This window comes from Hippopotamus amphibius, chromosome 17 (assembly GCF_030028045.1).
Source record: "Hippopotamus amphibius kiboko isolate mHipAmp2 chromosome 17, mHipAmp2.hap2, whole genome shotgun sequence".
In the NCBI taxonomy this organism is placed as follows: Eukaryota; Metazoa; Chordata; class Mammalia; order Artiodactyla; family Hippopotamidae; genus Hippopotamus; species Hippopotamus amphibius.
In genome coordinates, this window is record NC_080202.1 from 6,780,411 (window position 1) to 6,804,196 (window position 23,786).

Below are 23,786 nucleotides of genomic sequence, written 5' to 3' on the forward strand. Positions count from 1 at the left end.
GGAATTTTTACTGTCTCACTACAGGAAAGGAGTTCTCTTTAAGCCTTTACCCCTTGGCTATGATGTAGCCCGTTACATACCGAGGTGGTCAGTTTCCAGCCGCGGTGCATCAAAGCAGAACAGGGCCTTGGAGCCCCCTGAAGGGCCCGGGAGTCTGCATTTCTGACAAGTTCCTAGAGAGGCTGGTCTGTGGCCCCCACTGTGAGTAGCAGGGCTCTGGAGAATCCACTTTCTGTCTCTTGAGAGGATTTTGCTTTGTAAAGAAAGATGTGAAGATCAGTCACAGTGTGGGAGACTTGGCCAGGACCCCGTCCTGGGGCATCGTTTCTCAAGTTGAACCAGGAGGTGGGTTGGGCAAAACACTGCATTTCTTATCCGTACTTTCTATTTAACACTGGTTTGGGTCACAAGGCCTGCTGGTTCAAAGGGCCTGGGGTTCACACTCCAGACCCTTCCCAGAAAGTCCTGGCTTTGGACCCGCAGGAGCAAGTTTTATCATCAAGGTGATTGCTCTCGGCCCCACAGAGATGAAATAATGTGTCTCTCCACCTCACTGAGCCCTGAGGCTTTGCTCCAGGATTATGCTCCTTTGAGGACTGGGAGATGGGCCTCATTTCTGGGGGTCTCAGAAGGCATTGCCGTCACAGCCCCGTCCCTGAGCCCTTGGCCACACACTGACTCCCCAGCTGCTGGTCCGACCCAGGCACTCTGCCCAGCAGCAGGTGTGATGGTGTCCCTGGCAGGAACAGAGGACCCACGGGTGCCTCTCTTCCCTACGCCAGGACCAGGCCACTGATGGGGCTGCCACACCTGTGGGAACTTGGAACCTGGTCCTGGGGACCCTGGGCTCTGCTTCACTCCAAGGCTACATCTATGATAGACCCCCAGGGCCAGGACAGGGCTTCAGCATCTGGTTTTATGGCCTCAAAGGTTTCTTCCAAGCCTCTGCTGCTTCCTCCCTTAACTAAGTTTTCTAATGATGGGATAGGGGGCTCTTCTGGTCTCATGTGCTGCCTGAGCCTCCCTGGGTGCCTTTTCCTTGGACTAAGCTAGGCATGGCTTGCGCCAGAGCAGCCTGGGAGCTCTGTCCTTCCTTTTGCATCCCCTTCCCAGTGCTTCTCTGAAATACAATTTGTTTACTTTCCTTTGCAAGTACCCTTGAACTTTCCTTACCAGTACCTGTCCCCGTGCCCCTGGCAGATGGTTCTGGACACCAAGGTGTTTGCAGCCTTGAGCTAGCGAGGCCCTCTGCCAGGGATGGGCTGAGGGTTTTCTGTTGGTCTCCCACCCTCTTGCCTGGGGCAACCAGCCTTTCTGGTGCCATCTTGGTGGATAGGGCTGGTGCTGGGCCCTGAGCCCCCTCCAATAGGCTCCTTTTCCCTGCATGCTCACCAGCTCGAGCTGTAACACCTCCTGTGCCCGGGGAGCCCAGATGACACACTCTGTGCATTTACTTGGGCTGCCAGGACAAAGTTCCTCAGGCTGGGGGGTTAAACAATGGACATTTATTTTTCTCTTGGTTATGGAGGCTGGAAGTTCAAGATCAAAGTGTCGGCAGGGCTGGTTTCTTCTGGGACCTCTCTCCTTGGCTTGCAGACAGCCGTCTTCTCCCTATGTCTTCATGTGGTCGTCCCTCTGTGTGTGTCCGTGTCCTAGTCTGCTCTTCTTATGAGTCGTGTTGGATCAGGACCCTCTCTAATGACTTCATTTTAGCTTCGTCACCCTTTTAAAGAGCCTGTCTCCAAGTAAGGCCACATCCTGAAGTGCTGGGGGTTAGGACTTCAACGTATGAATTTGGGAGGGGGGTGTGTGTGTGACAATTCAGCTCATATTTTGCACTCTTTTATTCTTGTCTGAACACCCGTGAGTTCTGCCTGTGCCTGTATACAGAACTGTATGGCTTGACCAAGGGTGCATGGAGTTTAAAAAAATAATAAAATTTATATGTTTGGAATCTACTGTGGGCGCCCGAGAATCTTTTGCTATGAGAATTATGATGGGTTTTATTGCTCTCATTTTGTTATGTTTTCTCTTGTTAAACCTTTAAAACGATGCAGTTACTTCCATATACTTACTATATACTCTGTTTTAGTGACTTTATTTTGTGTTTCTTCAGATAATTGGAAAGGTTTACCATCTGCTTTCCTTTCTGTCGTTACCTTCGTAACTACTACGTGACTCTGTAATATATACTCCATCCCTGTTCTTTACACAGACTTACGGACTCACTGCTATGAGCTGTGGCAAAACTGTTCTTAAGAGCAGTAATCTTAACAAAAATAACTAACTCTTGTGACACTTAATTGTTTTTAATTAAAAATTTTAACCCTTTCCGCAATCCTGCATTGTAAGATGTCTATTATATACGTTTGAAAGGTGAGGGTTTCAGAGAGAAGTTGCCCAAGGCCACTCGAGTTAGCACCTGGCAGAGCTGGAATTTGACTGGAGTCCGTGTGATTCCTGTCTTGTTAGGCCCGTATGCTGGGGTAACTGCTTCCCCTGCTCTCTCTCCCTCCCTTTTATTTTTTCGGAGCTGTGCTCTCTGGAGAGGAGTGGTCAGAGCTGCAGATCGTTGGGGCTCGGCCGTGTCCTAGGGATCTGCAGGGCTGTTCGGGGCTGCTGGGCCCTCAGTCCAACAGTGGCTCTAATGTCCAGAGGTGAATCCGGGCCAGGGCCCTGGGGCCACCTCCCAGGTCTCCGGGAGCATCCTTTTCCTGCCTCTCAGAGTGGCCCAGCCAGGTGCAGACGGGGGCGGGGCCAGCCCAGCAGCCAGCAGTACGGATGGAGACCCTGTGTGTGTGTGTGTGTCTCTCCACACGTGGGGGACCCAGTTAGGCATGATGGGGTGGTGACCAGTGTAGGGCCTTCATCTCAGGCACTTGCGTCCGCAGTGCTGTGGACGTAGGAGGGACTCATTCTTCTGACTCCAGTGTGACAGCACAGAGGGGCAGACTCAGATCTCCGCTGCTTTCCACTGCCCCAGCCTTTACCATCCCACCTCCAGCCTCAGTAGTGACACTCTCACTCCCCAACCCCCCGTCCTCTGGGGGACTTAGCACCTGTGTCTGCCAGGCTTCCGACAGAGAAGCAGATCCAGTGGGAGCTACAGATGGAGATGGAGACGTATGTACATACATGTACACACATGCACGTGGATACACAGACACGTGTAGACAGACTTTCATAGACAATGCACACAGAGACGTACACATGGACAGAGACACATAGACACGTAGACACACACACGTATGTAAACATATACGCATTTTTAAAGAGAGTTTTTACAGGGACTTGGCCTTATGCGCCGTGGGGCTGGTTAAGCACCTCTGTGAGCCTGTCATCTCCACACGTGATGCGGGAGCTTGTAACCCACAGGGCAGGCAGGGTCGGGGGCAAAAATCATGAGCTCGACGTTGCCCTTGACCTTGGTGGTGTGGGCGTCCTGCAGAAGCTGGGGCCCTTTGTCCCAGAGCAGAGCACACACACCTGGCCCAGGAGTCAGAGGAGCTGACGGGGGCACGGGGTGCGGAGCAGCTGTGGCCTGGCTGTCGCTTCACACCAGTGACGTGAGCCAGCACGTCAGCAACGAGGTGCGTGAACTGTACGGTGGCTGCCACTTCTCTTTTACCTTCCGACCTCCCAAGGCTTTTCCTATGATCCACCCCAACCAGAACGTACAAGAAAGTGAATTCTGGGAGCTGAAGGTCAGTCTAGCCAAGGTGACCGATTAGAAATCCGTGACACCAGCAGAAGGTTGGGTGAGCTGATGGGCACACAGCAGGTTTGGGAGTCGGAACGATCTAAGTTTAGGGAAATTATCTGATCTGTGCCTCTTCCATGAAGGGGGAATAATAACACCGCTGCCCTCTTTGTAGAGGGCTACTGATTGCAAGGATTAAACTGAATCAAGGATGTCAAGGGTCTCAATTTGCTCCTGGACCCAGGGTAAGAAGTCTTAGACCTTTCACAGGTCTTGACACTATCCAGGCACATACTATCCTCACGTAATTAAGTTTCACTCTGTCCCCTCCATGAATGGCTTTTTCACATAGGGCTTGTGTAGTCCCTGTGTTAAGTTCATTCCTAGGAAGCTGATATTTCTTCTTGTTATAGTGGATGAAATTTAATTATGTTTTTAAACTGGTTATTGATGATATATGGGTCCAGAAGGCTGTTAATAAATACTTATGTTCCATCGTCAATGGGAATTCCTCTGGGGTTTCCTCATAACTCTGATCCTGGCTGTTGGTTTTAGATAGCGTGTGTGTTTTCTATTTAGCATTTTAGTGTCCTTTTTATGTGTGTTTTTCTGTGTCCTCATGGAGAGTATAAGAGTAGGCTGCTCCTAATATCAAGAAGAGGTATTTTTTTTTAAATATTGTTTAAGATATTTTATATATTTATTTATTTTTGGCTGCATTGGTTCTTCATTGCTACATGCAGGCTTTCTCTAGTTGCAGCGAGCGGGCTTCTCATTGAGGTGGTTTCTCGTTGCAGAGCATGGGCTCTAGGTGCACAGGCTTCAGTAGTTGTGGCTTGTGGGCTCTAGAGCACAGGCTCAGTAGTTGTGGCACATGGGCTTAGTTGCTCCACGGCATGTGGAATCTTCCCAGACCAGGGATCAAACCCATGTCCCCTGCACTGGCAGGTGGATTCTTAACCACTGTGCCACCAGGGATGTCCCAAGAGGAGGTTTTTTTTAAATAAATTTATTTATTTATTTATTTATTGGCTGTGTTGGGTCTTTGTAGCTGCACACGGGCTTTCTCTAGTTGCAGCGAGTGAGGGCTACTCTTTGCGGTTCACAGGCTTTTCATTGTGGTGGCTTCTCTTGTTGTGGAGCACAGGCTCTAGGCCCGTGGGCTTCAGTAGTTGTGGCACACAGGCTCAATAGTTGTGGCTCATGAGCTCTAGAGCACAAGCTCAGTAGTTGTGGTGCATGGGCTTAGTTGTTTCATGGCTTGTGGGATCTTCCTGGAGCAGGGCTTGAACCTGTGTCCCCTGCATTGGCAGGTGGTTTCTTAACCACTGTGCCATGAGGGAAGTCCCCCATCTGTTCCCTTATTCACCTTAACAATATCCTATGTCCGCGTTTCCTTCTCCGTCATGTGAGCTAGTGAGGTGGAAGGATCACAATGGATCAATAGTTCTCTTTTTTACATTTGTTTAAATGCTTTCTCATCTGAACCATGACAGGTGTAACATGAGGAGGCATCACGATGTTCCTTATTGGACCATCATCAACCAGGAATTCACGTGTTCACTCACTCATTCCTCCAACAAATATTTATGGAGCAACTGCAGCATGCTAGGAATTGTTCCAGACTCTGGGAATACAGCTGTCAACAAAGTAGACCAGTTCCCTGCGCAGTAGAGCTGACATCCCAATAAACACACACTTTCACACATACGTCAGCTAAGTGATACATAAGATGGAGCTATCTGAAGGGGGGGAGGGGGTGAAGAGTGAGTGGGGTGGTCAGCGAAGACCTCTATGAAGTGACATTTGGGTGGAGAATGAAATAAGGATGGGGAATGAGCCGCGTGGAGAATTGGGGGAGGGATGTGCAAAGGCCCTGAGGCCAGTTAGCCATACCCATGGAGACTGAGTTGGGTGAGCTGGTGGGAGAGGGGGGAGATTTGAGGGCTGAGAGTTCGAGGAGGGTCAGATGATGCAGGACCTTGTAGGCCCGTCATAGTCTTTATTTATTTATTTTTGTAAGTATGAAGGGACGCCCTTGAGGGGGGGTGCGAGCTGTGAGCCACATGGTCAGGCTTTCCATCCTAAAGGGTCACTCTGGCTGCCATTGGAGGATGGATTGAAGCTGGTTGTGAGTCGAGGCCAGCATCCCCGAGGGTGTGAAGGTCCAGCCTGGGATGTTGCAGCAGAGATGGTGAGGAGTGTTAGATTTGGGGTCGATGTCCAAGGAGGCGCTGACGGATTTGCTGATGAATTACAAGCCTCATCTTAGAGACAGCTCCTTAGCTTTTCCCATGAGAAGGAAGTGTGTCGAGCTCCCCTCCTCTAAGACTGGAAATCTGGTTTGCATTTTCCGCAGCATCCCTGTGCTGAGTTGGGAGAAACCCCGAGGACCCTCAGCTACTCTCCAAACTTCTGGCTGGATTGAGAGATGAAAGTAACCAAGGGGTTTGGATGTCCCCTGGGAGAAATCGCGTTCTGAGGCCAAGCCCAGAAACACACGCTATAGTTTGATCAGATCCACGGAGGAAGCCCCCGCCTCCCGTGGGTCGTGGGAGGTTCGTTTGGAAAGGAAGATAAGCAAGTTGGTGCCATGCCCCCTGTTACAGTTGGCGGTAGTCGCAGGATACTCTGCCACGGGTGACATCGTGATTAACTAATAAAAGACCACGTTTGGGAGGCCTTTGCTTTAATTCGGGGAGTCTAGTCTTCCTGCAGGTGGCCCTTTGTGCTATGCTGGCTGCAACCACCCTGTACTCCTCTGGGGCCAAGTTGCTGATTTACGTCCTTGCCCTTTAAACTCTCCCCGAAACTCTGAACCGGAAAAAGTCTCATCTCTCCTCAAATGTTACAGCTTCAAGTCTTCCCCCATGGCTTTCTGCTAGTGTGCCTTCCTTTGATCTTCTGCTGGAAATTTATTTCCTTCCCAGAGCTGAAGCATCCAGCTCTGAGCCATGCAGACGCCCCCCCCCCCCCCCACCAGCTGGCGGGCACCCCCATCCCCACCCTCCAGTTTTGAGCCTGCATCTTGTGTGCTGATGGGGCACGGAGCTCAGGAGGTGGTACCAGATCTGTGGGTGGACAGGAAAGAAAAAGGCATTGTGCCTGCACTGCCGGGCTTGTTCCCGCCACATGGAGACAGGAAAGCACACGTTAAAAATAATCTTAACAGGCAAAGTCGGAAACATAAACAAACGTAAACCAGCAGAGCGTGGTGGAATGTTCATAGCTGCTCCCCTGCCTTTATTAGTTTAGGAGAAATCTGGCCTTCATTGCGGAGAACCTATCTGAGTAATGGGCAGAGAGGGGCAGAGTTGGAGCAGCCTGAAAGGCTAGTTTTAGGAAGGAGAGAGAAAGGACTGGTCTTGAGGATGTGTGTATGAGCGTCTGACGGTCTGTCTGTCTCTTGGAGAAGAATGTCTGCAGGGGAGAAGGACCCAAGCCATGGGGGCGTGGGAGGAATATAAAGTCCTCAGAGAAAGGAGGAAGGAGGTTTGGGCTTTGGCTGCTGCCTGCAAGTCAGATTGAAAGGGAGGAGGGGAAGACTTTAAGTTTTGCTGTGTGCTATGAATGAAGCCCTGTTCCTCCTTTTAAAAGAGACTTCGGTAAAGATCAGATTGCTTTCGTAACAATGTTTGGTTGCCTGAGTGATGTTTCTTTGAATGTGATAGCACGGGGAGGTCGTGGCTGTGTAGACAAGGAATTCGGTGATGAGCAGCAGGTATCCGTGTGTGCACGCGAACATGTACACAGATGCACATACACAGGGCAGGTGGGGAGGAAGATCGGGAATCCGGAATTGCGGACTTAGGTGGTAACTATGCTTAGCCTTCTGAGAAACTGCCGGAGGACCTTCTGAAGCTGGGCCACAGCTTACATTCCTGTCTGTATGAGGGTCTTTCCATCCTGGCCAACATTTGTTATTATCTATCTTTTTGGTTACAGCTCTTCTTGTGGGTGTGAAGTGGCATTTCATTGCAGCTTTGATTTGCATTTCTCAGAAGGCTAATGATGTTGCAGATCTTTTCAAGTGCTTATAGGCTGTTCATACGTCTTCTTGGGGGAAAGGTCTTGTCAAAGCCTTTGCCCATTTTTCTCATAGTGAGTTAAATAAAAAATATCTTTTTTATTATTGAGTCTTATGTGTTCATGTACTCCAGATAAAAGTCCTTTATCAGATACACGATTTGCAAAAATGTTCTCCCATTCTCTGGGTTGTCTTTTCACTTTCTTGAGAGTGTCCTTTGAAGCGCAAAAAAATTTTAATTTTGATGACGTCTATTTTTCTCCACCTTTGTCCCTTGTGCTTTTGTTGAGAAACTGTTGTCTAAGCCAAGGTCGTGAAGATTTACACTGTTTTCTTCGATGAGTTTTATAGTTGTAGCTCGTACACTAGAACTTAGATCTATTTCGAGTTAATTTTTGGAAATGGTGAGAGAAAGGCGTCAGCTTCATTCTTTTGCATGTGGCTATCTCGTCCCACCACTGTTTGTTGAAAAGACTGTCCTCTCTCTGTTTTATGGTCTTGGCACTTTTGTCTTCAAGGCATCTTTTAACTATGTTATGTATTTAAGTCCTCGGGTAAGGAAGCATCCCACGTATGTCTGTTGACCCACAGGGAGAAATCAAATCAGTCAGGGATCATTTACATTAAAAGATGCCTTTGTTGGAATTTTAAACAAGATTTCGATGAAAACTTTCACTCCACGGGAAAATAGGCAACAAACAATGCTGTTGAATAAATGTAAGTCATGAAACACGGAGTTTTGTATTCCGGCCCAGTTAAGGGTGAGCGGGGGAGGCAGTTGGCCTGGGCTTACTCTGGAATTCCACGGTCCATGGACCGAACATCAGAGCTGATTGCATCAAGTGTGGGTCCGTGAGCACAAGAAGCACCATGTCCTGCCCCACCCCGATCCCCCTCAGTGGCTTCTTAGCTGCAGGAGGTCAACACAGGGACAGCCGGGCAGCAGTCGTCAGGGGGACCCTGCGCAAGTTGTTTCTTGGCCTTGATTTAGGAAGGGGATTAGGGAATTATTTCCTCTAGAAGCCTCCACCGCAGAATGGAATCCTGGAGCTCTGAGGCCTCTGCCTCCCACGTGTGGGCCGCGCGGTGGAGCCGCCCCGGAACTGCGGGCGTGGGCCGGGAGGATGCACGCATGGCGTCGTGGGGGACTGGGGGCCCCAGCTTGGGGCAGGGCCATGTGCGGGGCTCCCAGGCCTGGCCCAGCTCCCTGGAAACTGGACCCGGATCCCCCCTCTGGCTCGGCTGTTTCTGGGAGTCCACCCAAGCTGAAGGCCCCGGAGCCGAGGATTAGCTAAGCCCCAGGTGTTTAGAACCCTGACTCAGGGTTTGTGTGTGCTCTGTCCAGAGCTTATGTGGCCCCGGAGGTGGGCCTGGAATCACTCGATCTTTGTGTGGTTCTCGTGTTTCATCCCCGTTTCCAGGGAGAGGCTCGGAGAGGCTCAGGGGTTCCAGGATTTGCTCAGAGCTTTCTGCCCTGGCCCGCTCCGCCTGGTGGGAACGTGCCCGGTCTCCGGGGTTTCGGGGGAGGGAGGCGGGGGCTCAGGTCTTGGAGGGAACCTGGCCAGAACTCTGGGCTTAGGGGACGTCTCTGCCCAGGTCCAGTGTTTGCAGGGCTCAGGTTAGTAGTGTCTTTAAAATCAAAGTTCCCCAGTAAGCGGCGTGTCCTCCAGCCCAGAGTCTGTCTGTCTGTGAGCGGAGAGTTGAATTGCTTTCGGGAGAGCGGGGTGGAGCTGTTGATGATGAGGGTTCTGGAACAAAGAAAAAGTGAGCATTTCATGTAGTACCTCAAGCCCCGGTCTCCTCCAGACCATGGAGCCAGCAGCAAAAGCCCCTCTGCCAGCCCCCAGCAGCCCCCACTGCAGACCGTGCAAAAGATTGGGCTACTCAGTATCCCCCCCGAGAAACCAGGAATCCCTCTGGTGTAAGCGGGAGCTGGGTCCAGAAAGGGGTTTATGGGGGCGGGGGCGGTCACTGCTGTCTTCTTTCTAGGGCTCCCCGAGTCACGGTTTATTCGTTAATAACTCCAGCGTTGGGAGCAAAGAGATACCCACAGTCACGGAATGTTGCATCATCGCGAGTGTGGGTGACAGATTCAGATGTCAGGTAGGTCACTGAGCACCGAGGGAGGATGTACCACTGGAAACAGGCAGCCACAGCCAGCCGTAGGGAGCATGTGCCCAGCTGGAAATTTAAAATCACCCCCTTGCGTAATGTCGGTCATTGATTGAAACGAAACACAACAGCCAGGAACCCAGAGTGCGGGCCAGAGCTTCCCAACCTCTGCCTGCTCGCAGCCCTCTGCCTGCAGAGCACGTTGGGTTGTAGGAACAGGGTGACACGCCCAAGGTCTCCAGGGCGGTCAGCAGCCTGCACTCACCCGGGTCTAGATGCCCGGCTCTGATCTGTGTCCAGCCAACTGTATAAAGCCCAACGCGGTTAAGGAGAATGACCTGGCTTAGGAAGGGGCAGGGCTGGGGTTTGAACCCAGAACTGGCTGAGCCTGGCCCCCCTGCTCTCGCTGGGGTGGGAGTCGGGGTCTCTTGCTCCAGATCACGTTCTCTTCCCACAGCTCCACCCTGGGATTGGTCCTGACCCTCACCATAGGGCTGCTGTTGGACCAGTGAGCAGCTTCCCCAAATTCTGTGGCCTTTCCAGGAACCAGAGGAGATCTTGATGGTGTGTGCATGTGTGTGGGTGTGTGGCGGGGGGGGCACATGAATTCTCTCTCTCCCTCTTCTCCTTCACACCCATGTATGGTTCCTGGGTTTTCTCCCTGAGAACTCCGAGGAGTTCCCCAGAAAGAAGAGAGCTGGGGAGTTGAAAGAGAAAGGAAATACAGGCACACCTCAGATACTGTGGGGTTTTTGTTGTTGTTTTTTTGTTGTTGTTTTTTTGATAATTTGAAGGTTTGTGGCCACCCTGCGTTGTCAGATGATGGTTAGCATTTTTTTAGATGTATTATTATTTATTTTATTTTAATTTTTTTTTATTGGCTGTGTTGGGTCTTCGTTGCTGCACGTGGGCTTTCTCTTGTTGTGGCCAGCGGGGGCTACTCTTCATTGCGGAGCGTGGGCTTCTCATTGCAGTGGCTTCTTTTGTTGTGGAGCACGGGCTCTAGGCACATGGGCTTCCGTAGTTGTGGCACGTGGGCTCATTAGTTGTGGCTCACGGGCTCTAGAGCGCAGGCTCAGTAGTTGTGGTGCATGGGCTTAGTTGCTCCGTGGGATCTTCCTGGCCCAGGGATCAAACCCACGTCCCCTGCATTGGCAGGCGGATTCTTAACCACTGTGCTACCAGGGAAGCCCTGGTTAGCATTTTTAGCAACAAAGCATCTTTAAATTAAGGTATGTATGGTACTTTTTTTTTAGAGATAATGCTGTTGTGCACTTAATAGCCTGTAGTATAAACATCCTTTACACACACTGGAAAACCAAAAAAGAAGATCTTGTGACTCGCTTTGTTGCCGTGGTCTGGAACTGAACCCACCATATCTCCAAGGTCTGCCTGTACTTTTCTCTGTCTGGGAAGTGGCTCCCCCTTCACAGGAAAGGCCCAGTTAACTGGGCCTTCTCCAGGTCACTGGGTCGGTCACTACTGGCGAGCTGGTGTCCGGTGAACCCGAGTAGTGCCAGCTGAATGCCTGATGTGGGCCCCCTCTGTGGCTGAGGGGGCTGCTCGGAGATGGAGAGCCAGGTGTCATGTGAGTCCAGGCCACAGACTGGCAGCACCCTCAGCGGGCAGAGCCCGGGAGCTCACGGCATCCACCTCGTCCAGGCCCCTCTGGCTCTGTGATGAGAACTGAGGTGGAGCATCAGGGATTGAAGAGGGGAGTGGGGGGGGGGTTATTCATAAATAAAGCAGCAGGGAGGGGCTCCGGAAAGATTTACCAGCTCAGTATTTTCTGGATGCTTCCTAGTCCTTTAAGGCTGGTCCAGAGGAAGGCCAAACAGGCGTTAGTCTAAGTTCTCTGCTGGCTCCCACCCTCAGCGGACCCCTCACCCCCTGGCCTCGTCCCCAGCACCACCCTGAGCCCACCCCCATCGCACTGTCACCATTCACCCCCTCTTTCATCCTACTGGGAAAGAAAGAACAATCTCCTTTATTCCCCCTTTTATTGTTGAGAGGAACTGTTTATTATTTATAATCCCTTAGTGATGGACACGGAGGTTGCTTTCTTTTCTTTCTTTCTTTTTTTTTTTTTTTTTTTTTGGCTGTTATGAAGATCACTGAAGCCGACATTCCTTGTGAGGCATCTTTTCCTGGAAGGAAGCGTGCTCTGCGGTTACATCTGCGGCGTACATTTTGACCCATGCTGTCATTGCTCTTTTAGAAAGGTGGTACCAATGTACAGCCCTTGAGGATGCCTGCTGCCCCATTCGCTGGCCAGGACTGGGATTTGCAGGCCTAAAGAAGAAAAACGTGCAAGAAAAACTGGTGGCAATGTCTTCTGCCCACGTCCTTATGCCTCTGACGCCTCCTCCCTCTCCAACCCTACTCTCTCCTCCATGCCTTGCTCCTGCCCCTCCTTCAGACCCAGTTAGCACCCTGCCGCTCCCAGGAAGTGGGCTGCTGTAATGGGAAGAGGGCTGAACTTGAAGGCCTCGGTCCAAACCTTGGCTCTGTACTTACCTGTTTAAGGAAAATCTCTTGCCTTCTCGGTGACTCTGTTTTCCAATCTTTAAAATGGGAACGCTGATGCTTGCCTCACAGAACTACATACTTGGCCCACAGTCGGTGATGAATAAATATCCATTTGTTTATTTTCAAGCCTCCCTCAGTTATTCCTGCACACATATCTTCTCTTCCATCCCCCTGACCCCTGGCACATCCCTCGTCACCCTCATCTGTCACTTTATCCACCACAGGGTGTGTTTATACGTGCAGTCTTAAGATAGGAGTGATTGGAATCTTTGAGGTAGTAACCCAGACTCTTCAGTGGGCTGTTTTCCGGTCCTCAGATCACCTGGAAGGTTGGACGAATGTGTGTCAGAATCTTTCTGTCAAGCTAAAGGGAGGTCTTAATGAGATCTGTTGCCACCTGCAGGTGATGCCGCGGGCTAGGTGAAAGGTGGGGGCGCTGTGGGGACTTGTGCCATGTGTGGGGTGCGTCGGAAATCTGGGCCCTTTCCTTTGGGATTCGGTAGGTAACTGTGTCCGGACGGCTGTGTGTCCCTCTCGGCCCTGTCCTGTGGGTCTCACTTAGGACCTGTGTGTGCGGGTCTCCGAGTCCTGCGGTGGATGAGGGCCAGTCCGCGCCAGGCCGTGCTCCTCCTTGTCCGCCTTCGGGCCGGCCCGTCCCTGTGGGAGGCTCGTGCAGGGCCCTGGCACCAGGGGCCCGACGGAGCCGGGAGCCAAGTGGGGAGCCCTCTCGGGCACAGGGACGGCCCTGTTTCCTCCCCCACCTCGCCGGGGGCCCCCATTCACTGCGAGGAGAGTCACGCATTCCCCCTCGAGATAAGAATAGAGCCCGACTGTGCCCCAGGACAGAGTCCAGCTTCTCCAGCCGGCCCTCCGGGGCCTGGCAAGGGCTCCCAGATGGTACTGGCGTGAGCGGGCCCTGGCCGCCTGCCCCCCTGGCCCCTTGTGCATTGTGTGGCGGGGACACTGGGTGCAGTGTGCCTGCCTGCCCGGCCGCCCACCCCCAGAGCCCCCTGTCTCCAGGCTCTGCTCAGGATGGAGGGGCTTGGCCTCCAGTCAACTGCCCCAGGGCCCTGCGGGGCCCCTTCCCTTCCCCAGGGCCTCAGATTCCACCCTCCCAGCCTCGAGACCTCCTGTGAGCAGCCAGCCCTGCCTCTTTCTGCAAGGGAGGAGCGGGGACCAAGGAGAGGCCATCCAGAGGGCTGGGCATTGAAGGCAGCAGCCCGGGGACCCAGGGGTCTCTTTCTGCCACCCCAAGGCTCACAGATTGTGTGTGTGGTGAACGGGGTGCTGGGGCTCCACCGTAGCCCCGCCTGTGTCCACGGTGGGAGCTGGAACAGCCTCGCGTCAGGCCAACAGCAGGACTGGATCAGGAGCTGTTAACCAGGCGTGGGGCATGGAGTGGCCCCTGGCTCTTCTTGTGATCATGTTGGGTGATTCCTAGTGTACTTTCTTTTAAAATTTTTTAAAATTTTAAAATAAATTTATTTATCTATCTTTTTATTTATTGGCTGTGTTGGATCGTCATTGCTGCACACAAGCTTTCTCTTGTTGCCGAGAGCGGAGCCTGCTCTTCATTGCGGTGCGCAGGCTTCTCGTTGGGGTGGCTTCTCTTGTTGCAGAGCACAGGCTCTAGGCACACGGGCTTCCGTAGTTGTGGCACATGGGCTCAGTAGTTGTGGCTCGTGGGCTCTAGAGCACAGGCTCAATAATTGTGGCACATGGGCTTAGTTGCTCTGCAGCATGTGGAATCTTCCCGGACCAGAGATCGAACCCATGTCCCCTGCATTGGCAGGCGGATTCTTAACCACTGCGCCACCAGGGGAAGTCCTATACTTTATTTTCTTAACTAGTAAACGGGCCTGTGGCCACACAGGTGGATAGGCTATTTTTTAAATTACTTAATTTTATTTTATTTATTTTGTTGGCAACGCAGCATGCCACATTCTAGTTCCCTGACCAGGGATCAAACCCGTGCCCCCTGTAGTGGAATCTCAGCGTGTTTAACCACTGGACTGCCAGGGAAGTCCCGTGAATAGTCTATTTTAAAATAGATCTGTCCAATCAAAAGTATTTAAAAATACTGGACAGCATTTACGTAGCACTTGCTATTTTTCAGGCACCGTTCTAGACACTGTACCATTATTCATATTCACTCATTTTATCCTTGTAACAAACCAATGAGTACTACCAGGCCCGTTTTACCTATGGGGATACTGAGTCACGGAGAAGTGAAAGCATTTTTCAGAGTCACCCAGTCAGTGACCAGGTTTGTACCCAGACCATCTGTCTCCAGAGCCCGTGATCTGAACCATGGGTTGTTGTACCAATTCTGTACCCGCCTCCCACAGAGGGGCGTGGAGCCCCCGAAGCTCTGTGCCTCAGAGGTGTGGAGAGCTCAGAACATCTCTGCTGAGGGTCATTGTGGTCTGTGGATTGAGTCCTGGTCTAGCTGAACCGTTTAGGGGAGACTCAGTAACAGGGAAGGAAAGAAAAGTGGTGGTGCCCCATCTTCTCAAGTCCCCCCCAACTTTGGGGGGAAATGAGACTCGAGGGTCTATGGCAGGGCAGGGCAGCGGGAGCTAGATGGCGGCTGGGCCAGCTCCCAGTGGCTACTCCTCCCCATTGGTGGCCATGTCGTGCACCTGGGCCTGGGGCCAGCACTGGTCCAGCTGGCTCACAGCTGGATGCAGAGTGGGAGGAGATGGAGGGTCCAGAGGCCAAAAGACTGTTGGGATGTGCATCATAGGCCAGCCTTGACTTTCCTCCAAACAGGAAGAGGCTTCATGCTCAGTTCACTTGCGGTTCCCCTGTGGTTAGCGCCACTGATAAGAGAATTCCAGGTTGTGGTCAGAGACGTGAGTGCCAAACGCCTTTGGTCCCCAGACAGCCGAAGTGTGACATCCTCCCCTGTCATCCTCTGCTCCCGGGCTGCTGTGGCCTCAGGAGTGAGCCCAGCCAGGCGAGAGGAACCAAAACCTGCCCGATAGAGACGCTCAGAGCAGAGGGGAGGGCAGGGCCGGCAGGGCCCACTCAGTATCGGGGCTGGCACTTCTTGAGAAGATGTTGGTTCTGAAGCGTGGAACAGACAGGTTCATCCAGAGGCCCTAAAACCACTCGATGCTTTGGGATGGTGACCAGGCCAGGCGTAAGGACAGTCTGTGGACAGCTTTTAGGGAGACCACTGAGTTGTGGTTTCTACTAATCCAGGTCGTGGTGGTGATGGGGACGTGAAGTAGGAGGGAGGAAGTGGGCCGGGGACTTGGACCAAGAATCAGACACTCTTGGGAGGTTCCCCCATTGTGACTGGCGTGCTTGCAGGGATCCTGTGAGATGGTGAATATCTGCTCATTCGTCACCCTTCTAGAATTACTTCTTAGTCATCTTAACTTCTGTCTCCTTGAATAAAATGTATAATACAGTGTAACAAAATGTAAAATAAAACATCTTCGTGAGAGTGGGGATGGCCTGGGGCTGGCCTCCGGTAGCACTCAGTGACCATTGGAGGGAGAGAAGGAGGAAGGAAAGGGGGCTGAAGAGCTAGAAGGATCTTCCGCTGTGACTTGGAAGCAGTTGTCACATTTTGTACTATTTAAAATGCTGCCCCCTCTCCCAGTCTACCCTGAACTCCTGATTCCCCTTGTTGTATTTTTTTTTCCTCCATCACCTTCTAATATTCTTTATACTTTATTTCTTGTTTTTATTGTCTGCTCCCCCTACCGCCATGGTAGAACCCATGCTCCATAAAGGCAGGGTTTTTTTTCCCTTCTAGTTGATCACCGACATGCCCCAGACGTCTAGAAGCAGTGACTGACCCTGGGTAGGTGCTCCCTGAATCTTTGTCAAATGAATGAATGGATGAAAGTTCCAGGGAAGGGCTTGGCTTCCCCGTTGCGCCCTGGGAATCCAGCTTGCAGTAGACGTTGGAGCACGTTGTCCCCTGGGAGGGGCCCACACAGTCTGGCCACCTGCCCTTGGCCTGCTTTGTCCTCCTGATTTACTGGGCATCTCAGGTAGGACCACGCCAATACTGTCCAGCAGCTCGGACACAGAGAGCCTTTCCAGGACTCGTGGCCAGGGCAGTGAGGGCCCTTGGGGGCCAGCCAGGGATGGACAGCCAGGTGAGCTGGCCGCAGCTAAGGATCCTGGAATCTGCAGTCGGACCGCATTCCTGAATCCCGCCCTGCTCCCCCCACGCTTCCCCGCAACGGGGATCCCACGTCTAAAAACGCTGGGTTGAGCAATTGAGGGTTGAGACGAACTCCCTGTTGACTCAGCCTCTGTCTTCTTTGTCTTGCAGCTGGTGGCGACCCACAGAATTAATCTGGGTCGTCCTGGCCGGCTCCACACCCGGGGCCGCCGTGGGGCCCAGGCGCATCCCGTTACTCTCAGGGTCAAGTCCAGATGCCAGTTCTCAGCCCGGTGGTTGGACCCAGCCCAGACCCCTGGCAGCGCCCCCGTGGGAGCCTTCAGCTGTGGTCATCAAGTCCGTTTCCCCAGTCTTGGCTCAATTTTTCCTTTGACCTCCTGAGCCATGTGCAGGTGGCATCACTATCCAGCCTGTCTAAATGCCACGCCACCCCCAGCCTGTCCTACTCAGTAAATGGCAAGTCTGTCCCTCCAGCCGCTGTGGCCAAAAACCTCAACCCCCCCGCCCCTCTCACATCCCGTATTCAGTTTGTCAGGGAAGCACATGGGCCCCTCCTTCCAAATAGATCTTTTAAAAAAATCGAACCACTCCTCACCACCCCCACGCTGTCATCTTGCTCTGAGCCACAGCCGCCAACATCATGCCCTTGAACTGAGTGCGGTTGCCTGCTGAGTGCTCTGCCGGACCCCAGTCTGTTTTTTCAAATGATAAGTCCCATCATCCCACGCTGCTTCTCAGAACATCCCAGTGGCCCCCCATGATGGAAGAGTGAAAGCTGACAAGGCCCCTGAGCTTGGGGCCTCTCCTCCTCCACACCTCACTCATGCCTCTCCTGCACACCGGCCTCCCTGGTGTTCCTGCAGGTGTTCCAGGCGTGCTTCCTCCTTAGGGCCTGGGCAGCCCACGTGGCTGATCCCTGCAGTGGGCTGAGTGATGGTCCCCCCACGATGTCCATGTCCCTAGAGCCTGTGGCTGATACCTTACAAGGCAAACGGGATTTCGCAGGTGTGATTACATTAAGGCTCTTGAGATGAGGAGGTGGTTTTGGGTCCAGTGTAAAGACAGGGGTCCTTATAAGTGGGAGGCAGGAGGGTCAGGCCAGGAGTAGATGTGACAGCAAAAGGAAGAGGTTGAGGATGTGAGCAGGGGCCACGCGCCAAGGACTGTGGGCAGCCTCTAGGGGCTGAAGGAGGCAGAGAAGCAGACTCTCTTCTAAGGCCTTTTGAGGGAACCAGCCCTGCCAGTGCCTTGACTGTAACCCAGTGGGACTCCTTTTTAGACTTCTGAGTCTAGAACGGGAAGACAATACGTTTGTGTTGTAATTTTAAGCTTTTTAGTTTGTGATAATTTGGTACAGTGGCCGCCAGAAGCTAACCTGCTCTTTCATCTCCTTTGAGTCTCTTGCTCACCCTGCCGTGCCCATCCCTTTATCCTACTCTCTTTCTCCATCACTCGTCACCTTCCAGCAAAACTGGGTCATTTACCATCTATCAGGCTGTTGTGTGTCTGTACTCATAGGGGTATAAGTTTTACTATGTTATATGGTATTGTCAGAGTCTAAAGGACCCCATTGATCTCTACACCCAACCTCTTCTTTCATTAAAGCAAGGTGAAGATGACCTAGAAACGGGGGCAAAGCTAGGGCGTTGCCATGGTGATTTCAAGAGCCTCCAAGGCTCAGACCTCCTGGAGCTTCCACTCTCCAGCTGCCTTATCTCTTTGGGGCCCCTCCTGCCCAATGCCACACCCGGAGACAGCAGGGCCTCTCTGGGAGCAGATGCTTAGAACTTGAAGGTTGGGAATCAGTCCTGGCAGAGGAATTGTGGGGGAGGCAGGGTCTTACAGGAAGCCAGGAGGTTCTCCCCAGGGAGCAGGGATGAGGAAACTAATGGGTTTGTCGGGTTCCCAGCAGCTTGTGTGGAGGAGGGAGTGTTTGGAAGAAGGAAAGGAGGAAAAGATATGAAACAGTAGTGATGGGGAAGCAGGTAGGACAGGAGTTGTGTGCCCACAGTGGGTTGTGTGCCCATGATGGGTGCCTAGACTTGATGCCAAAACAGCATGGCTCATGGCCAGGGAGGAGCAGAGAAGGATACAGGAGGCCTTCTTTCTAGAGGGCCTGAGGGTGGCTTCCCCGGGACGCAGCTGCAGGCTGTAGAGGGTGACCAGTTGGCTGTTAGGAAGACTCCTTCCTGCCGTCTCCTCTGGAGAGGACACATTTTGAAACACTTCCTGAGTTGGGGAGGGCAGGTGACATTTTGCCCCCTTCTCTACGGGCTGCTGCTGAAGTGTGGTTGGTGGTGAACCTACAGCTGTGTTTTTGCACCGCTTCCCCCACCCGTCCACCCGCCAGTCCCACCGGGGCTCGCCTCCCTCCTCCCTCCTCCCTCCGTGATCCTCCCTCTGCTGGCGGGTGACTCACTCCGCTCTTGTGCAACGGCCCAGGCTCTCCGAGCTGAGCTGTTTTCCTCCGTGCCATAAGCTCCCCTCCTGATTTATGTGTTTCCATTTGGGTTAATGCTTTCCACATTTGGGTCTGAAGACTAGTGTGTGGCTCATGGCTGCAGCCACCAAAACCCCAGTGTTCCGCTTGGGTCTGGCATGGAGAAGCCAGACAGACAGACAGCCAACCAGACAGACAGAGGGCAGCTTGGAGCTTCACCTGGAGGCCATCCTGCCTCCATCCGGCCTCCCTGCATCCAGGAGGAAGGCTGGGGAGACGCACAGCCCCCGGCTCCTGGCTTGCCCGGGACTCGTGCCTGTTTCCTGTGAAGGGCACACAGTGTGGAGGGTGTGAAGAGGTAATTGCCTGAGCCTGCGACTTCCCATCAAAGAAGCTGCATTGTCGTTGGAAAGTGAGAAGCACAAGTTGCAGGGTGTGGAGAAGTGTTATCTCTGTGGCTTTGAAAGCTGTGGTGCAACACGTGTGTGTGTGTGTTTCTTTTCGTGGAACAATAATATTACCTCCGTCGCTATGGTGTTGTTGCGGGGGTGCCTAATTGGACACAGACCTTATACAGGCTGGTGTCCATAGTGATTATCGGACGCAGCCGTGGAACTCACTTGCATTTGCTTCCCTAGCGTGAAGAGGCTGGCGGGCCATCATTGCCGTGGCCGTGGGCACTCTGGGGTGAGGTGGCATCCCGGTCGGAAACAGACCAAGAAGCTGGGATTTAGGCAGGAGCAGGACCATTCCTGATCGTTTCCAAGCCTGGAACACAGCCCGGGTTTGCTGAGGGCCAGGACTTTGGGAACTCCTCCTCGGAGACCCTGGACCATGAGGGAGGTGACAGCTGCTACAGGGTGAGGGGACGGAGGTGCCCCTGGCACCCGGGAGCTCATGGCTGGGCTTCAGCTGGTCCCCTGGGCCCACTCACCTGGCAGGTGCCGTCTTCCCGCTGAGGTTGTAGCATCCATACAGAAGGGGCTGGTGGGGGGAGGTTTTAAACTCGTTGTTGCCTGTACGTATCCCGAAATGTTATCTTTGTTAATTTTATTGCTAAACAGGTAATATATAGATGACTTCTCACATTTACTAGGCACTGAAAAATATGGAGTGAACACTGGCCTCCCTCCTACCCCTCGTCCTCTGCCTCTCACGTGCCTTCCCCAGAGGTGAGCAGGTCACCAGTTTCTTGCGGGTGTAGAGGAAATAGGGCAGATATTTGCAAATATACATGTGCCTTTATTTCCCTCCACGCGCATGCGGGCTTCCTCTGTCTTCTTCATCTTGCTGCTACTGCTGCTGCTGTTTTTCAAACCCTGTAACGATACATCGTGGAATTTAGTCAATAGAAAGTGTCCTGGTTTTTTCAGTGCCTTCCTGACTCATTTCACGGATGGGCACGTAGGTTGTGTCTCGTCTTTTCCCGTGACCTCTACCTGCCGTGATACCCTGTGTGTCCATTGTTCTGCACACGGGGAAATGTCAGGGAAGGATCAGTTCTTGAAGTTGCAAGGCTGGAGCAAAGAGTGTGTTTGTAATTTTGACAGAAAGAGCCAGACTGCCTCCAGCAAGGCAGATCTACTTACCCTCCCACCATCTATGTCTGTGAGTGCCCATTTACCCACAGCCTCACCAGCACTAAACATTTTCCAGGTTTTAATATTCTGTATGGGGAAGTCCTGTGTCTTTGCTTTCCGTTGATTTCCTCTCCCCTTCTCCCCTCCCCCACCCCCTGCCTCCAGTATCGCTGCCCACTGTGGGGACAGTGAGTGGATACCAGGGTGTCCATGGCAGATAAAGGTCTGTCCTGCAGACCCTTCTCTGAGCAGTGGTCCGGCCCCTCAGCAGGCTGGCTATTCCTTTACACGCTTTCAGATCTCCCAGGAGGCCTCCTTTTCCACATTTAAATTTTCTGCTTGTCATAACATTACTAGAGTCTGTTTCCTACATGCTGCTCCCATTATGTTCCTCTCTTTCTTCCCTCTCTAAACCATCTTCCCCACTTCACCCCTGCATGAGTCCTATCTCTCATTTTCAGTTTCCTCAGCTGCTACTTCTGCTTCTCACTTTCCAAAGATAGAGTCTCTTCAATGAAAAGGCAGACCTGGGCGAAACTCTCTGGACACCACTGCAGGCTGTGTGTCTTAGGACACATGCTCAAGAATGAATTCCAGGGTAGAGTCGGGTGTGGTGGCTGCATTTCTCTCCCTCTTCGGTTTTCTAGTTAGGGGACTGGAGCTAGAGCCAAGCATGTTTGGAGAGATGCTCTCCACCAACATAGTCCAGTAGAACTTTCTGCGATGATGGAAATGGTCTCTATTTGTGCTGTCCAGTACCATAGCCACTAACAGGTGGCTGGTGAGCACTTGAGACATGGCTGCTGTGGCTGAGGGGCTGGGTCTTCATTTTAATTTTTATTGAATTTATATTTAAATTGTTACGTGTGCCAGGTGGCTACCATATTGGACAGCATGGCTCTAAGCCACACGCTTTTCAGGATGAGACTAAGAGTCTACGAAGAAGAGCACATCTGCCTAGGTTTCCTCGAGTCAAAACACAACAGTAGTTCATCCCCAGGATGTTCAAACTCAATGACCTATTTCTGGACCTCATGATTTTTTTTAGGGCCCAGCCAGATAATCCAGCATCACCTTCTCATCTCAAAATCCTTAGCTTAATTATGCCTGGCAAGTCCCTTTTGCCTTATAAGGTGACAGTTGCAGGCTCCAGGAATTAAGGTGTGGCTCCACACAGGGAGGGAGTGGGTGCATTTTTCAGCCTGCCCCAGGGGGTAGCTTTCAGTCCTTGAAGGAGAGCAGGTTTGTGTGAGAGAAGGTCGTTAACCAAGTCAGGCCCTTCCCAGGTGTTCTTGATTGGAGGAAACGGACAAGACTTGAACCATTCCTATTGAAGGTCTGATTTTAAATCAGTGCAGCTCACTACTTGCAGTAGCCAAGGCACGGAAACCTAAATGCCCATCAACAGATGAATGGACAAAGAAGACGCGGTACATGTATACAATGGACTATTACTCCATCATAAAAAAGAGCAAAATAATGCCATTTGCAGTAACATGGATGGACCTAGAGATGATCATACGAAGTTAAATGAGTCTGAAAGAGAAAGACAAATACCATATGATATCACTTATATGTGGGATCTAAAATAGGACACAAATGAACTTATCTAGAAAACAGAAACAGACTCCCAGAGATAGAGAACAGACTTGTGGTTGCCAAGCAGGAGTGGAGTGGGAGAGGGATGGATTGGGAGGTTGGGGTTAGCAGGTGCAAACTATTATATATAGAATGGATAAACAACAAGGTCCTACTGTGTAACACAGGGAACTATATTGAATATCCCATGATAAACCATAATGGAAAAGAATATGAAAGAGGATGTTTATATATGTATAACTGAGTCACTTTGCTGTACAGCAGAAATTAACACAGCATTGTAAATCACCTATACGTCAATAAAATAAATTAAAAAAAAAAAAGCAGTGCAGCTTATATTTGGTGGGTCTCTGAGTGACCTAGGGAATGTGGGAAAAGGACAGAGGCCCGGATCTTATCCTGCTTCCGGAAGCCTTGACCTATGTGCCCTTTACGAACTCTCCAGGTGGCTCTGCTTCTCAGTAAAGCTTGAGAAGCATTGCTCTTAGGAGTCATCTCGGGGATGATCTGTGTGCGTGTACGTGGGAGGTGGAATGTCTTGTCCTCTGTGTGTAAGTGCCAAAGCCGGGCTGTAGACAGGAAGTGCTGGAGGAGACCAGAGGAGGGGCCAGCGTCTGCAGAAGAACCGCCACCTGGTCACACCTGGAAGGCAGGAGAAGGTGCGGCTGCACTGAGAAGCAGGGAGGGTGCTCCAAGCAGAGGGAAAGACTTGACAGCAGTGCAGAGATAGGAACAAGCATGCCGCCTTTGGGGACACGGAGGCCATTTGGGGCCAGAAGGGACAAGGACAGGGGTTGATTTGACAGGAGGAATACTAGCAGGATTCAGCAGTGAGTGCTTGCAGGCTTGAGGCAGGGCAGGGGCAGGATTCTGTCTGTAGTGCCATCGGGGTAATGTGGATGAAGGCCCAGGCTGGGTGGTGGTGGGAAAGGTGGAGAAAAGCTGAGTTAAGAGGAGATATGAATGGCATGGGCCTAACAGTCAGTTAATACTAATTGTGCAGGTGTGTCGGGCGCAGGAATGCTGTGAGCCAGATGGACGAGGTCCCCGATCTTGGAAGTCTGCTTTGGGGTGAGGAGGCGTGTGAAGCTGAGCAACAGGCAGACAAACCCAAATAAACAAGCAGAGCATTAGCCAGTGGTAAATGCTGCGCGGAATTGAATTGGCTCATGTACGCTTGGGAGTAGGTAAATGGTGGCTTCTTTAGATCGGGTGCTTGTGGGGGGACCTCCCACGTAAGCTGATGTCTGGATCCAGCCGTGGGGATAAATTGCTGGGGGAAGGGCACTTCATGCAGAGGTAACAGCGAATGCCAGAGCCATAAGGAAGGACCAAACTTTCCCCATCCAAGGAAGAGCTCGAACAGTACTTCCAGGCTTTTCTGTAGTGATGGAGATGTCCTATATCTGCACTAGTCATGTGGCCACCAGCCCCATGTGACAACTCAGCACTTGAATGGTGCCTGGTAAGACTTAGGAACTGAATTTCACATTTTATTTTAGTTGTCATTAATTTAAAGAGCAAAATACGTCTGGGGTCCACACTGCATTGAATGGGACAGAGCAAGAAGTTTGGTGTGGCTGGAGGAGAAGTGGTATAAAATGATGAAGGACCAGGTAGATAGAGGGCAGACTGTGTGAATTAGGCTAAAT

At 51.9% G+C, this 23,786-nt stretch overlaps 1 protein-coding gene across 4 annotated transcripts in view; it reads left to right on the forward strand.

Annotated features, from left to right (window-relative positions):
• Positions 1-23,786, forward strand: part of GAS7 (growth arrest specific 7) — a 192,471-nt gene that overhangs the window by 37,711 nt on the left and 130,974 nt on the right. Inside the window, exon 1 of one of the 4 annotated variants that reach the window (XM_057714436.1) lies at positions 23,267-23,599. The exons of 2 other annotated variants lie outside the window; for them this stretch is intronic. In XM_057714436.1, the coding sequence (XP_057570419.1) occupies positions 23,552-23,599 (48 nt within the window). In that variant the 5' untranslated portion in view covers positions 23,267-23,551. Of the gene's footprint in view, positions 1-23,266; positions 23,600-23,786 lie in introns of those variants that run through there. One more of the 4 variants, XM_057714437.1, reaches the window with a different exon arrangement.